This window comes from Eucalyptus grandis, chromosome 7, assembly GCF_016545825.1.
Source record: "Eucalyptus grandis isolate ANBG69807.140 chromosome 7, ASM1654582v1, whole genome shotgun sequence".
Lineage (NCBI taxonomy): Eukaryota > Viridiplantae > Streptophyta > Magnoliopsida > Myrtales > Myrtaceae > Eucalyptus > Eucalyptus grandis.
The window spans coordinates 15,125,057-15,138,311 of record NC_052618.1 but is presented as its reverse complement, the minus strand read 5'-3'; the positions used below and the strand labels follow the sequence as shown (position 1 = coordinate 15,138,311).

Here is a 13,255-nt window from a genome sequence, read left to right as displayed (position 1 = left end):
CATCAAATTCGAGGTACTAGTGTTTTGGTATGCTGAGAAAATTGCACAAGCGGTATTAAACATATTATACTGAATGTAATCGAGTTTTAAACATTTCAATTGAACCAATTTAATCTTAACTCTTTGAGGAATAGTGTAATCAAGTTCTCTCGGCCAAGTTTTGTCTCATTTGTTTCACATGTTAATCTAATCATGACCGATTATCTTATATGTAAGGGTGATGGTGTGATATGAACTAAAATTACATGAAACGATGCTATTTAATCTTAGATAAACGTTATCATTGTTTGGTCGGGCAGTTAAAGCCCTGAATTATTAATGGATGAGGTAGTAATAGCTCAAGCCTCATCATGATCAAATGTGGACTCGACTGAGAGTGAGGACACCCCAATATCTAATTTCAGTCAAATTATTGGATCTCCTAAACATGAGCCACATGCATAGCTTTTTTCCAATGACCAACAAACGAATACATATGGATCCATTTTTGCACAAATGGTTTAATCATGGCATTGGGGTAATAATGCATGGCTGCTTTCTCAAAAATTAATAACTTTAATAAGGATGTTATAGAAAATGAAAGTATAAACTAAGAGTATTGAATGCTGTCATCAAATCAAATCATTCGCCATGTGATACTTATCGATTAATAGGAACTCATATTTTTAAGTGTCTACTACTCGTAAAGATGTCCTTCAATTCAATACCAATCGAAAGATCGGATGCAACAAAAAAAATGGCTTATAAAATTACAAGTGGCACCACTAAACTCTTGTGATTGCATCTCAAACTTGACAGAGAATAAGTTAAATGTAATTTAGTTCTCATCTTTTTGACAAGATGTAATGGATACTTGGCTTCACGATGCACAATCTGTCTGAACACCAAAGATTTGTATTCAATTATTTCCCTCAATATTGAGAGTGCTAGTATGAACACCTAGAGGGGGGTGAATAGGTGCTTAAAGTAAATCTTGGCAAATATATGAGGAATAAAATAAACTTCAAACAAAGGAGTTATGGAAGAGAATAAGAACACAAGATTTATACTAGTTCGGCTTAATCCAAACCTACGTCCACTCTCCCACGCTAATAGCCTTCTTGGCTGGATTCCACTATGCAATCAACAAGAGATTACAACTTCGAGTGCAAACACTTAGTAGATCACACTATCTCACTAAGTCACTCTTTTGGTATTTCTCTCACGATCACAAACGTTTAAGCTCTCAAGAGACAAGTATATGAACAAAGATCGCTCAAACTTTGGAATTATAAATTCTACGTTCTATCTCTTACTTGCTCATTCGTCCTTCATCTCCTTAAATACTCTTCCACTTTCAAACTACCCGTTGGACAGTATCTTGAGGATCGTCTTCCAATATACCCATTGGACAGCTCTATATCTAAAAGATTTGGTAGCCGGTGAGTGACAAAGGTAAAATCCTAAATTGATTCCGATCACCCATACAAACGGAATCTTGGTTTCCATAAGTAAAGCTTCTTCGTATAGAAAGTTCTTGTCTTCAAGATCCAATTGTCAATCAAATAGATTGAGTCAATCAAATCAATCTTGATGTGGAATCCAAACCAGATCACTAGCCGTTATATGATTGGGCTTAAGTTACGTTATGTTGAGTTCTGGATGTAAAGTCTGAGAGCAATAGAATTTACAATCTGAGTCTGAGTGCGATAGACTTTGCAATCCGAGTCTGAACATATTCTGCTTCTGAACAGATTTAGCTTTAAGGTCTGTACCCAGTTCAGCTTCAGCTTAGCTTTAAGGTCTATACCCAGTTCAGCTTCAGCATAGAGTCTGTCTTCTGGTTCATCATTCACGTTCAGTTTGGAATATGTCAGAGTGAGCAGACTTCTGATGTAGAACAGACTTTGACACTAAAGTCTGGTAGTCTTCAGACTTTGACACAGAAGTCTGGAAATCTTCATAATATACTTTGGGCATATGTTACGTTCAGTCTTCTGGTCGTCTTCACACTTTGACAATATCATTTACATGTTCTATCATCTGCATGGTCTATTACTTAACCATTAAACATGTTAGTAGCCTTTGATTTATTTTGTCATCTTCAAAACATCATAAGGGATTTCCCTAACAAATATATCCATGCAAAATTGCAAAGAGAATTGTCTTCCGGCAATCATATTTGCACAAGCAATGTATGAATATGAAAGACCATAATATAAGCACATAGAATGAAATTTGAAAGTATTTGCTAAATTTAGGACTTATAATCTGCACCCTTAAGGTGCATCATTCTAAAGTCATCCATGTTAACCTATCAAAATTTGTGCTCTCATACTATACATTTGGTACACAATATAATCTCAAGTCTTATTCATAAAAACATTACCCGCACTGTCGGCAAAGGTTTTTTCCAATATGGTTTGGGCTCCATCGCTGTTGTTCATGAGTTTTCGCAGCGTTGGCAGATTGATGATGCTGATGTCGCCCAACATTCCAACGTCATCCTCCGACATCCCTTCGGCGAACAAGTTACCTTCTCTCCTACATCTCATCACCATCTTCTCGTCACTCCCCACGAGGAGTCTCCCTGCAAATGGATAGAACTTGACCAATACCTCGCCCAGCGATTTTCTAAGCATCTCGGTCGCATGGAAATGAAGATGAACAGACGCTAGGAGGAAGACGAAGCGACCAGATCTGGCCATGGTGGAAGACAAAGACGAACAGACGCTGGGAGGAAGACAAGGCCAATGAATACTTTCTCCCCGAGCAATGAGGTGGTCGGGGAGAAAACTAAAAAGTAATATTTTCTCCCCAAGCTACCATGGTGACAATAGGAAGACGAAGCAACCAGATCTAGCTACCAACTTGAATATGAAGACGAATAGACGCTGGGAGAAAGATGAAGCCGAAGACGAATTGAGGAAGATGACAGAGAGGGTGACTCAGTTTGGATGTGTAGTTGGGCTGGAGACGATGTTGACGCCGATGATGGGGGGAGGTGCAAAGGTCAAGCTGGTGGTGTGGACAAAGGAGGAAGAGAGAGAAAGTGGTGGAATGAGAGAATTTCTACTCTCTTTTTTTTCATTTAATTTTGTTGGAGAAAACTTCTATGATGTTTTGAAGCTGACAAAACTTATCTAAGTTCTATTATAAAGATTGCCAAACTTCTGTGTCAAAATCTATCTTTCATCAGAAGTCTGCCCACTCAGACAAATTCCAAACTGAATGCAAGTGAAGAATGAAGACTTATTCAGACTCAAGATTATTTTTCTTCCTTCAAGGCTTCAGCACGTACAGGACATATTAGGCTTTCTAGTTGAAAATATCACTTACCATATTGGTTATCTTAATGGGAATCAATTTCGAAGAAGCATATCATTTTGGAAGGCAAGCTTATTTGGAAAGAATCTACTTGTGGAAATCAAGATCCTGATTGTATGGGCGAATAGGATTGACGAGCTTTCATCTCAATCTTTAAATGGCTCAAGATCTCCTTGATTGATTCTATCCAACATGTTAATTGAAAGAAATTCTCTGGAAAGTGCCAACGGTCGAGAAGGCATTGAGGAGTATTTAAGGAGGTTTTTCAAGTCATTCGAGGAGAGCGTGAAAGAAGAATTCCAAAGTTTGAAGCTTCCAAATCACTTGTCCTTCATTATTTAGTGCTTAAAATTGTATTCGAAAGAGAGAAACTCTAGAGAGTGATTTTATGAGAGTAGTAGAATCACTTCACTAAAAAGTCAAGATCACAAGGTTGTAACATTCTCTTTCGATTCATAGTGGAAACCAACCAAAAGGCTATCAGCGTGGGAGAGTGGATGTGGGCTTGATCTAAGCCAAACCAATATAAATCTTGTGTTTATTTTTCTTTTCCCCGAACTCCTTTACTTTATATATTGTGATATACTTCTGTGTTTTAAAATAGTTGTTAAAATCAAAACCCTTATGCAAAGTCTGTAGTCAATCAGACTCAATTTAAAAGTATAGCATTTTTACTGCATTTCGCAAAAATCTGTTTTCACACATATTCACCCTCTCTAGGTGTTCTACTAGCAATTTAAAATTCCATATCAGCAAATATGGGCCAAGCTGTAATTGGATGGAAGCAAAACAATGCTCGACACGTCAGCTAATGACGTGGTGAGAGCAAACCACGGGATATTTCCTTGAGCTTGGGAGAGAACCGGGGGAGAGGAGAGAAGAGAGAAGAGAGAGAGAGAGATCCGGTGAGTGAGATCGGGAGAGAAAGAGGGAGTGAGCTCAAGAGGGCTTCTTGATTGGCTGAAAATAGATGGAGAGAAAGGGCGAGGGCTACTTCTCAAGGGGTTCAGCTGAAAACTAGAGACGATGAGCGCTGCTCAAGAAGGAGACGGTGAGAGTTGCTTGTGGGAGCCACACAGAGAGAAAGAGCAAGCTCGAGAGAGGGTGAGCCAGAGGGAGGCTAGTTCTTGGAGAAAGAAAGAGAGAGAAAGAGAACCGACTGCGCTCTCAACATCTTTGGTGGTGGTAGCGTTCCGGTGGTGGAGGAGGTGACGTTGCGGCGGTGAAGGACCAGAGGTGGGGCTGGTCAAGTGCGCTCCTCTCTTGCACGGCCGCAAGAATCGAACGAGGAAGGTTCGGAGAACAAAGGGAGATCCAAGTGAGAGTTGAGGAGGAGAGTGAAACTCGACAGGGAGAAGGAGTTCTCCAATAGTTCTGCCACGCTCGAACCCTCTCTGACAACCTCTGGCCGACGCGCTCGAGCACACCATCTTTCGCTCCCAAATCTCTATGTCGCCGGTGAGTTTCTTTTTCGGTTCAATCCTCCCTTGCCTGAGGATCCTGGCTCGAAGATACCAAGGCGGCATACCATATAGCCCGATTTGTCATGAGCTTGCCCTCTCGTCGCCGTCTTCGAGCCGAAGATGAGGCCATGAACAACGTAAGAGAGGGGAACAGTGGAGAGGGGCGTGGAGGGCAGAATGAATGAGGAAGTGAAATCAGAGATTTTGGGCTGACCTATTAGGCGATGGGATTAGTGGGCGTTGGACTCAAGTTGAAGCTTGGCAAATGTGGGCTGGTTTTGGTATTTAGTTGAGCTTGGGCTTAGTATAATTATTTCAAAAGGTGGGCTTAGATCAGTTTGAAATTGAGCTCGTTGAAAGCTTGGTTCGCCAAACCCACGAAATATCAGACGGCAGAGCCTGCTTTTGACCGGGCCTTGGGGCCCCGCCAGAGTCCCTATTTCAAAATAAAAAATTATCTTTATTAAAGATTCGTAAATATAAAAAAAAAATAAAAATTAGAAGAATTTTAAAATTTTAAAATTTCCGAAAAATTAAGAAAAGCTTCTGAAAAATATAATTCCTTGGAAAAAGCTTTAAAATAGTCTTTTGGGAAGTCTTCTCTTAAAATTGTGGAAAATCATTGATAAAAAAATCATGCTCAATATTTAAACAAACTCTTTGGGCTTTGCCATAGGATTTCAATGTTTCCTTTTTTGACATGAACTATCACTTGATTACGCGCTTTTCATTATATATATATTGTCGTTTACCCTTAGTCTAGTTAGGAATGATATCTTTCTTATTTATTAGCGTTAAATGGTCACTTTGCCATGCAATTTATTTGAGGTCCTTGGTTGCTAGTTGCTATTATAATAATTGCGCACCCGCATAATCACTTCATATATTAAGAATGAGTCTAAAATCAATTCAAACTGCCTGATATATATCTTTTTTTTGTGAAATGAACAACTTTAGATACCAAAAAGGCACCAATCGATTAATTAGTGTAATCAAGTCATCGATTCTATGGTCTCAAGCCTATTGTGGAGTTGAAATTGGCATTGCTTTCTATGGTCTCAGGCCTGTCAGGGAGTTGAAATTAGCATTGCTTTCATTGTGTAGTCAATTGACTACATTATAAATTCTCCTGCAAAGATGGACTACATGTCGGCTAGCGATATGTCATCCCTATAGTTTCAGGAGGAGCTACAAGAGGAGTTGCCACCCATCACTCCCAAGCCGAGTGAAGACGTCGCCATCCAACCTAGGGGAATCTTTATTGGATCTGGCCTCGTCAGATCACTCATCACCCTCAGGATCTACCAGACACGAGAATCGTTTGTGGCATGTGAAATGAGAGTTGGTGAAATGAGAGTTGCTCATGAACCGTATAATATCACTAGTAAGTTCCTCCAACCAAAGTGCTTCCTCATCCTCTTCTTTTTTCAGATTGACAGTCACTAATTTCTTAAAGCAGTGTGTTAGTTACGTTGCTTTGAGTAAATTTCCACACAAACTATCCACTCCATGATGACAATGCATTCAAACTTCTTTTTAGTTTGATCTTATGGTGATATCAACATGAGCACAGAAAAATGAGACAATTCAATGACACAAGCTCAATATAATAACGTTGACGTAGGATGGGACGATTGTTATTACGCCGATTTCATTGGTTTGTAATATTTTGTATTAGCCTCAGAACACGTCTCCTCCGTCCTTTTCCTGCCTTCTTTTGTTTGAAAGGGTAAGTAATCATTCGCAAATTTTGGACAAGCCTCTCTTGTTCCGATGTAGTAATAGCTTTGCTATTTTATGACTCTTTGCCCTCATAAACTTTGATGGGTGACCTATCATTGCATAGCTTAAACGTTATTCTCTAAATTGTCCCATCTGGTAACGAGTGTAATTAGTCGATGATTCATCTTGTCAAATTTGATTTGTTAATCACGTGCTCTACTATTCTAGGGGTTGAATTAATTATCTTGGGTCTGCTTTGCTTCATGGTTACTAATATCCATATTAGTGCTGGTCATTTTGTTCTAACGCAGGATAGGAAATTGGTGAACTCCGAAAGCTCACTCCTAGGCAACTTCTTCGTTGATGATGGGACATTTGTTGCATTTGTTTTTGTATACATGTATCTTATGATGGCAGATTAGCATAGGGACTCTAGAAATACAAATAATGGAGATATGAGGTAGCGTCTTTGTGGATTTTCGACACTAAATGTGGGGAAGAAAAAGGACATAGTTACATGGAGGTACCGAGTCACAAGTAGTGATAAGCACGTAGTTACTTTTTGCTTCTCCTGAATATGTTGCTTAATGAATCCATCCGGAATACTATGCACATTTACATGTTTGAATGATCGAGCTATGAAATTATATAAGTGGAATGAGAAATCCAAAGATAAAATTGGAGGGCAAAGAGCAAGAAGGTAATGATTTGAAGTTTAAGAAATCCAAGGATAAATTTATCTGTTTGAAAATGCTCGAGGATGAAAGAAATTAATAGCTAACATCATTTTCTAATACATGTTATTAATGAGTATCATTTTAGTATTCTATTGGATTATATATAACACAATATAGATGAAAAAAAAAAACTCCAACAAGTGCACATCAAACACTAAAGCGGTCATGGTATTGTAAGTGCTAGCAACCATAATTGAGCTCTAGGTATATCGGTGATGATTTAAGCTCAAGATCTTACCAGACAATTCATATAAGATGCAGGATCACCATTTTGAAAAAGTAATTAGAGGTCTTGGAAGTGTAAGACCATAAAAAACCAACCCAGAGTGGCTCAATTTGCATAGAGACTACTTCCCATTTCTATAATAATATAAATAGTAAAGCTGCTCCTTCCACGTTGGGGGACTTTCTTGTGATATCATATCATTTGGCAGCATGGTCGAGGGCAACGGGGGTGACTAGAAATCCAATTTCCATGATGGAAATTTAAGCTTAGTTCATTTCGTATAAAATAACTTTCAAAAAAATATTTTTCAGATTTTCTAGCATTCATTTCATAAGAATGAACTAGACGGTGAAAATATTTTTATCAATGAAAAAAAAAAGTCTTTTAAAATAGAGGAAAATGTTTTTCACTTTTTAAGTTTGGGAAAATATTTTCCTCACTCGTTCTCTCTTATCTCATACCCTTATTATCCTTCCTATCTTTCTATTTTTTTTTTTTAAAATTGATTTTTTTTCTTTTTTTTTCCTTGTGTCTAGGCCGGTTGTTGGCAACCAATCATAGGCGAGCTTAGGGCTCACTAGATTGGCAAGCTATGCTCATCACTCACCAATCAAGCAAGCCTTTGTTGAGTAGCAAGTTCGCTCGCCGATCTAGCGAGGCCCAAGGCCTTGAGCTCAAGCCTCTCCAAGTTAGTGAGTGTGAGCCTTTGGCTCGCCGGCTTGCCGATCTGGTGAGGCTCAAGGCCTCAAGCTTTTCGGCTGTCACTGTGGCCATGATGATCAACTAAAGAAGGAGGAGGAAAAGAAAAAAAAAATACAAGGAAAAAAAAAGATGTAAGAAGAAAAAAATAGAAAATAAATGAAAATAAAAAAATTGAAAATTTGATTTTTTAAAAGATAAAAAAAATTGTTAAAATGAGTGCACAAAGGGAAATCAAATTGAATTTTCCAAACTGAACGGTGGAAAATATTTTCTAATTCATTTTTAAGTTTCAAGCGAACACTGGAAAATATTATCATTTTCTTAGAAAATGATTTCCTAGAAGATATTTTCCAAAAACGCAATATTTTTTTACGAAATGGACGAAGCCTTAGTAGATGTTGGTGTAAAAAATTGTTTAATTGACTAACCATGAGTAGATGTTTGCTTTGCCGTGCGTGTCGTATGAATGCTCTTTGCAGACAATTGTGCCTGTAAAGAAGAAGAATTCAAGAGAAATAAGATCCTAAAGCATTCAAGCTCTTCAAAATTGAAATAACAAAAGATACAATAATCATCATCCGATAAATTTTCTTGTGATAATAGTCCAAAAGTTTTACTAAGTCAAAGTTGCCGAGAAGTCTTCCTGCAAATCTTTCAAGTCCAGCTTCTCCATTTTCATCTAGCAAGCTTCCTTTATGGAGAAAAAGAAAAGTGTCAATTTTGCTCTATAAGCTAGGGCATAAAGTGTGGCCAAACTAGCCTTAAATTAGAGTCTAAGCTTGTGTGCTGGCCACCGACTGACATTTTCCGACGACTTAAATAAGGGTAATTTTGTCCAAAATTTATAATTTGGTAGTATTCATGTATTAGACTAGAAGGTAAGACAATACATAGGTGCAACTGAAATTCTCAAATCAATTGAGATTAGGTTTTCCCTTCTGATTTCACATTTTCTAGTCCCTCCAATCACACTACTTGGAAACCCCTCCATTTCTTCCTATCCTCCCTCCCACGCCAAGGTCATTGCTACTGCCCTCGACACCACTATCACTATCGTTGGGAAGTCCGATCTCCGACCTATCTGAGGATTGGGGGCCACCCTAGCAATGCCACCGTAGTTGCAACAGCAGGCCGTTCCTCCTCTTTTCACCACATGGCTCCTCCCTCCTCCTCCTCTTCCCATCAGTTTTCTTAAGCCACTTTCGATGCAACATTGAGGTCTTGAAATTTGACATTTGTCGATTCACTTTCGATCGATGCTAGATTCAATGGTGATGATGTTGTCGCAGGATTCGATATCAGGATTGCTACAAAACCAAAGTATTAGATCGGATCAGTTGAATGAGAATCGTTTTGTAGCTCGTTTTGGTGGCTTCACAAGCGAACCATAGTGGTTCCTGGTCTTATGCCTAAGGCTGGATTATTTTATTCAATTCAATGCAGAATCTGTCACTCTTGAATTATTATGCTACCTACCAAGGAACATATTGTATCCATAGTGGAAATGAAATCTAGTAGGATTTACACTTATGGCTTTTGACCAACTCGTATCTCATTGCCTTGATTTGGGCTTCTAGCTACAACATTTTCATCATCATTTCTCAATATGTAAATTCTATATATTTAGAAATATTAAGAGATGCAATCACTTTTGGAGCTTGCTTTAGAACGAATCATGTGATGCTTTTGCCTTTCAAATTTCTAGTTAAGCCTTTTCTAGTTTAACTTGGCGATCATTGAGTTGGCTTTTGCACTGACTGATCTTAATATATGTCCACGAGTGCTAAGTTTCACTGCAACTATAGAGGAAAATAATTATCAAAATCCACTTAAACAAGCTTTCACTACGCACTCTCTCTTGTCCCCATGCCCAATTTTGTCCTGGTTTTCGTGGAAGTAAGTAATCTAACAATTAACTGTTTAGTTTCAAACTGCTTCACGGTATCAGAGCTAAAGATGAGTTCGCAAGAAGACGGGGGAGTAACAATTTAACAAAAAAATTTCGGTAATGCCGATATAGAATGTAATTTTGATTCCTATACTATTAAATTTGACTAATTTTAAGGAGGGGAGGGGCTTTTCCTTTTTATCCTTATTATTATTTTTGCTTTTGTGGAAAATATTTACAATGAATGTGTTAGTCAATGCATAATACACTTGTTAAACAAACTAATTTACAAGAGCATTGAGTTTTCCATGGCACTAACTGTAGTGTTATCACATATGTTGTCTACACCTGAATTTTTATCAACAATTCAAGCGTCTGTCCTTGTAAATTTACAAAAATGGAAAATAGCAAAAACAACAAAAAGCAGTGAAAAATAATGGATAAAAATAAATAAATAATTAATAAACTAATTAAAAAATAAGAACTCTTAGAAAATGATGGGTGTTAAAAAAGGGGGCCTCTTCTGGTTCGTGACCCAACTCACTTAGCTCTCCCTAGATGAAATTTCGTCGTAAGTGCATCAAGCTTGGTCGGCTGCAGTTCCTTTGGCCCACCCTATTTGCTAATAAGGCCACAACCCATTCCTAGCCAAAGATCGCTTAAAATCATAATCCCATCATTTCCGACGCCATTAGTCGTCGTACTCCATTAATCGAAAATGACATTGGGTCAATTTTCCAATAATAGGAAATTTAAATAGAAATCTCAGCTGGTAGACCAGTGGAAATTAAATATATTTCTTCGGAATTGAAGTTGCAAGAAAGAAAAATGAAATTTTCCTTTCACAAGTGATATCAAAGCACTGTTCATTCAAGCTAGAACAAGTCACGGACATCATACTCTTATAATTTACGAAAGCGAATTTTAAGCCGTAAATTCATTATACAAGCAATTGAAAGTGCATTCCTAACAATAAAGGGGACAAGAACAACCGACATAATCACCACCAAGGACATCTAGGAGGGACAAGGTGACGGAAGCTTGGCGATGGCCGATAGGTGACAAGCAGAGAGAGACCAATGCATTCTCGGTTTTGAGTTGTGTTTGATTATTGATGAAGTTAAGAAAAAAAAGGAGGAAAACCACTAAAAATCCTAAAATATGCCCATTATGACACATCCATCTTTAAGTTTTTTTTTTTTATGCCACAAAAGACTCTAAATTTACTCTTTATCAATGAGTATCGTTAAAAAAAAAACTGCCTATATGAATGACGAAATGTAAACGGTATTGACGTCAAATGAAATAAGAACAACTTCAACCAAAAATATATATATAAAATCCATCAAACGAAATCTTGACAGAAGATAAATATGTCATATTAGTATAAATTTAAAATTTTTAACATCATAAGAATTAGAGTAAATATGCCATATACATAATTTTGAGCTTTTGCGTAATGAAAAGAAAAAAAAATGCGACAAAAATAAATATAATTTGGAGTTTTTTGCCGGCTTTTTCCAGAAACGACGGTGGGTTCATTTTTCCTTTTTATTCTCTTTTATTTTCAAATTCATTTCCTTTTTCATCCAAAGAACAACCATTGGCTTCACCCGTTTGCCCCGTTTTCCCACACAAAATCCGAATCATCTCCATCCACCCCCTCCCTTCGCTTCCCGCCTTTTTTTTATTCTCCGTTTGTTTTTTCTCTTCGTACTCGCCGCTGCCAATCTTCACGCTCGGCATATCGTCTCGGATGATGATGACAGACTCAGATTGGCCTCGGCTGCTGCGGTTGAAGGAGCGACGCCGGACCGGCGGAGGTGCCGAGAGCGAAACCCAAAGAATCTCGTCCTTCGAATCGGTGGATCGTATCCAGATGATGATGATGATGATGATGATGATGATCCATCCAACCTCAGCCTTGGCAATCGGATAAAAGGCTCTTGTAAACAGTGAACACCACCCCGCGTCCCCCTTTGCGCGCGGCATAGATGGGCGAGATAATGGAATTCTGAAAGGCGGCAATGAAGTGGGAGCGAGCAGAACGAAGCAAGGAGTCGACGGGACTTATTCTGGAGTGAATTGGAATTTGACTCAAAGTTCAATCAGACATGAAAATGGTCCTGATGATGGTTCAACGGCGATGGCAGCGAAAGCCCAAGATGGCGCGGCGACAGACAAATCTGGTCCAGACATGGGCAAGGACAGGAAAGCGAGGACTTGAATCAGAGTGGCCGCGACTCGAATGTGGAATCTAATGGTGTGGTTTACTGTGGGGATGATCTGAATTGCTAAAGATGAATCAGGGGAATCCAGAGCCAGAGAGAGATGCGAAAAAAAAAAAAAAAAAAAATTGGTCGGAGAAAAATCCGTCGAGTTTGCAAGGAAGGTGTTTGATGGAATGACGAAGCTGGTCTCTGTCTCCAAGGATTCCTGCTCGAGAGAGAGAGAGAGAGAGAGAGATTAGCGAGCTTTATCTGGCAGTGAGAGCAAGTTTGAGTTCGAGAGGGCATGATGTTGTCAATTCTAATATGAAAAGCCACTGCCAGAGGCTTGGATGCTGTGTTGTTGAGAGAAAGGCTGCAAAAGAGTTGTGCCACAGAAATGCTGTTACGTAGTAATGCTACTGCGGGCAATTAGATGACTGTGAGAGAGGCTATGAATGCTGCGTTTGATGAGGAAATGTCTGCAGATCCTAGAGTCTTTCAATGTGTCTAAAGGTTCTTTTCTTTGGCAGAAGTATGGACCTGAGAGGATTGTTGATACTGCTATCACAGAGGCTAGTTTCGCTGGAGTTGAAGTCCGTGCTGCTTTCTATGGTCTCAGGCCTGTCGTGGATTTTATAACATTCAATTTTGCTATGCAAGTGATTGAACACGTGATAAATTCTGCTGCAAAGATGAACTGCATGTTGACTGGCAACATATCAGTCCCTACAGTTTCTAGAGGAGCTGCAGCAGGAGTCGGTGCCTTACACTCCCAAGCCCTGTGAAGACGTTGCCATCCCACCCAGAGGAAGCTTTATTGGATCTGGCCTTGTTAGATCACTCGTCACCCTCGGGGTCTATGGAACGCGAGAATTGTCTATGGCGTGTGAAATGAGAGTTGCTCATGAACGGCGTAACATCTCCGATATGTCCCTCCAACCGGAGTTCTTCCTCATCCTCTGCTTTTTTCAGATTTGCAGTCACCAATTTCTTAATATAGT

General features: G+C 38.9%; 1 protein-coding gene across 1 annotated transcript; it reads left to right on the top strand.

Annotated features, from left to right (window-relative positions):
• Positions 1-4,332: 4,332 nt before the first annotated feature.
• LOC120295889 (pyruvate dehydrogenase E1 component subunit beta-2, mitochondrial-like) lies at positions 4,333-13,039 on the top strand. The gene is made up of 3 exons (XM_039317499.1): positions 4,333-4,410; positions 4,496-4,624; positions 12,785-13,039. Exons 1-3 carry the CDS (start codon positions 4,333-4,335, stop codon positions 13,037-13,039), a joined length of 462 nt encoding a protein of 153 aa, XP_039173433.1.
• The last annotated feature ends 216 nt before the right edge of the window (positions 13,040-13,255 follow it).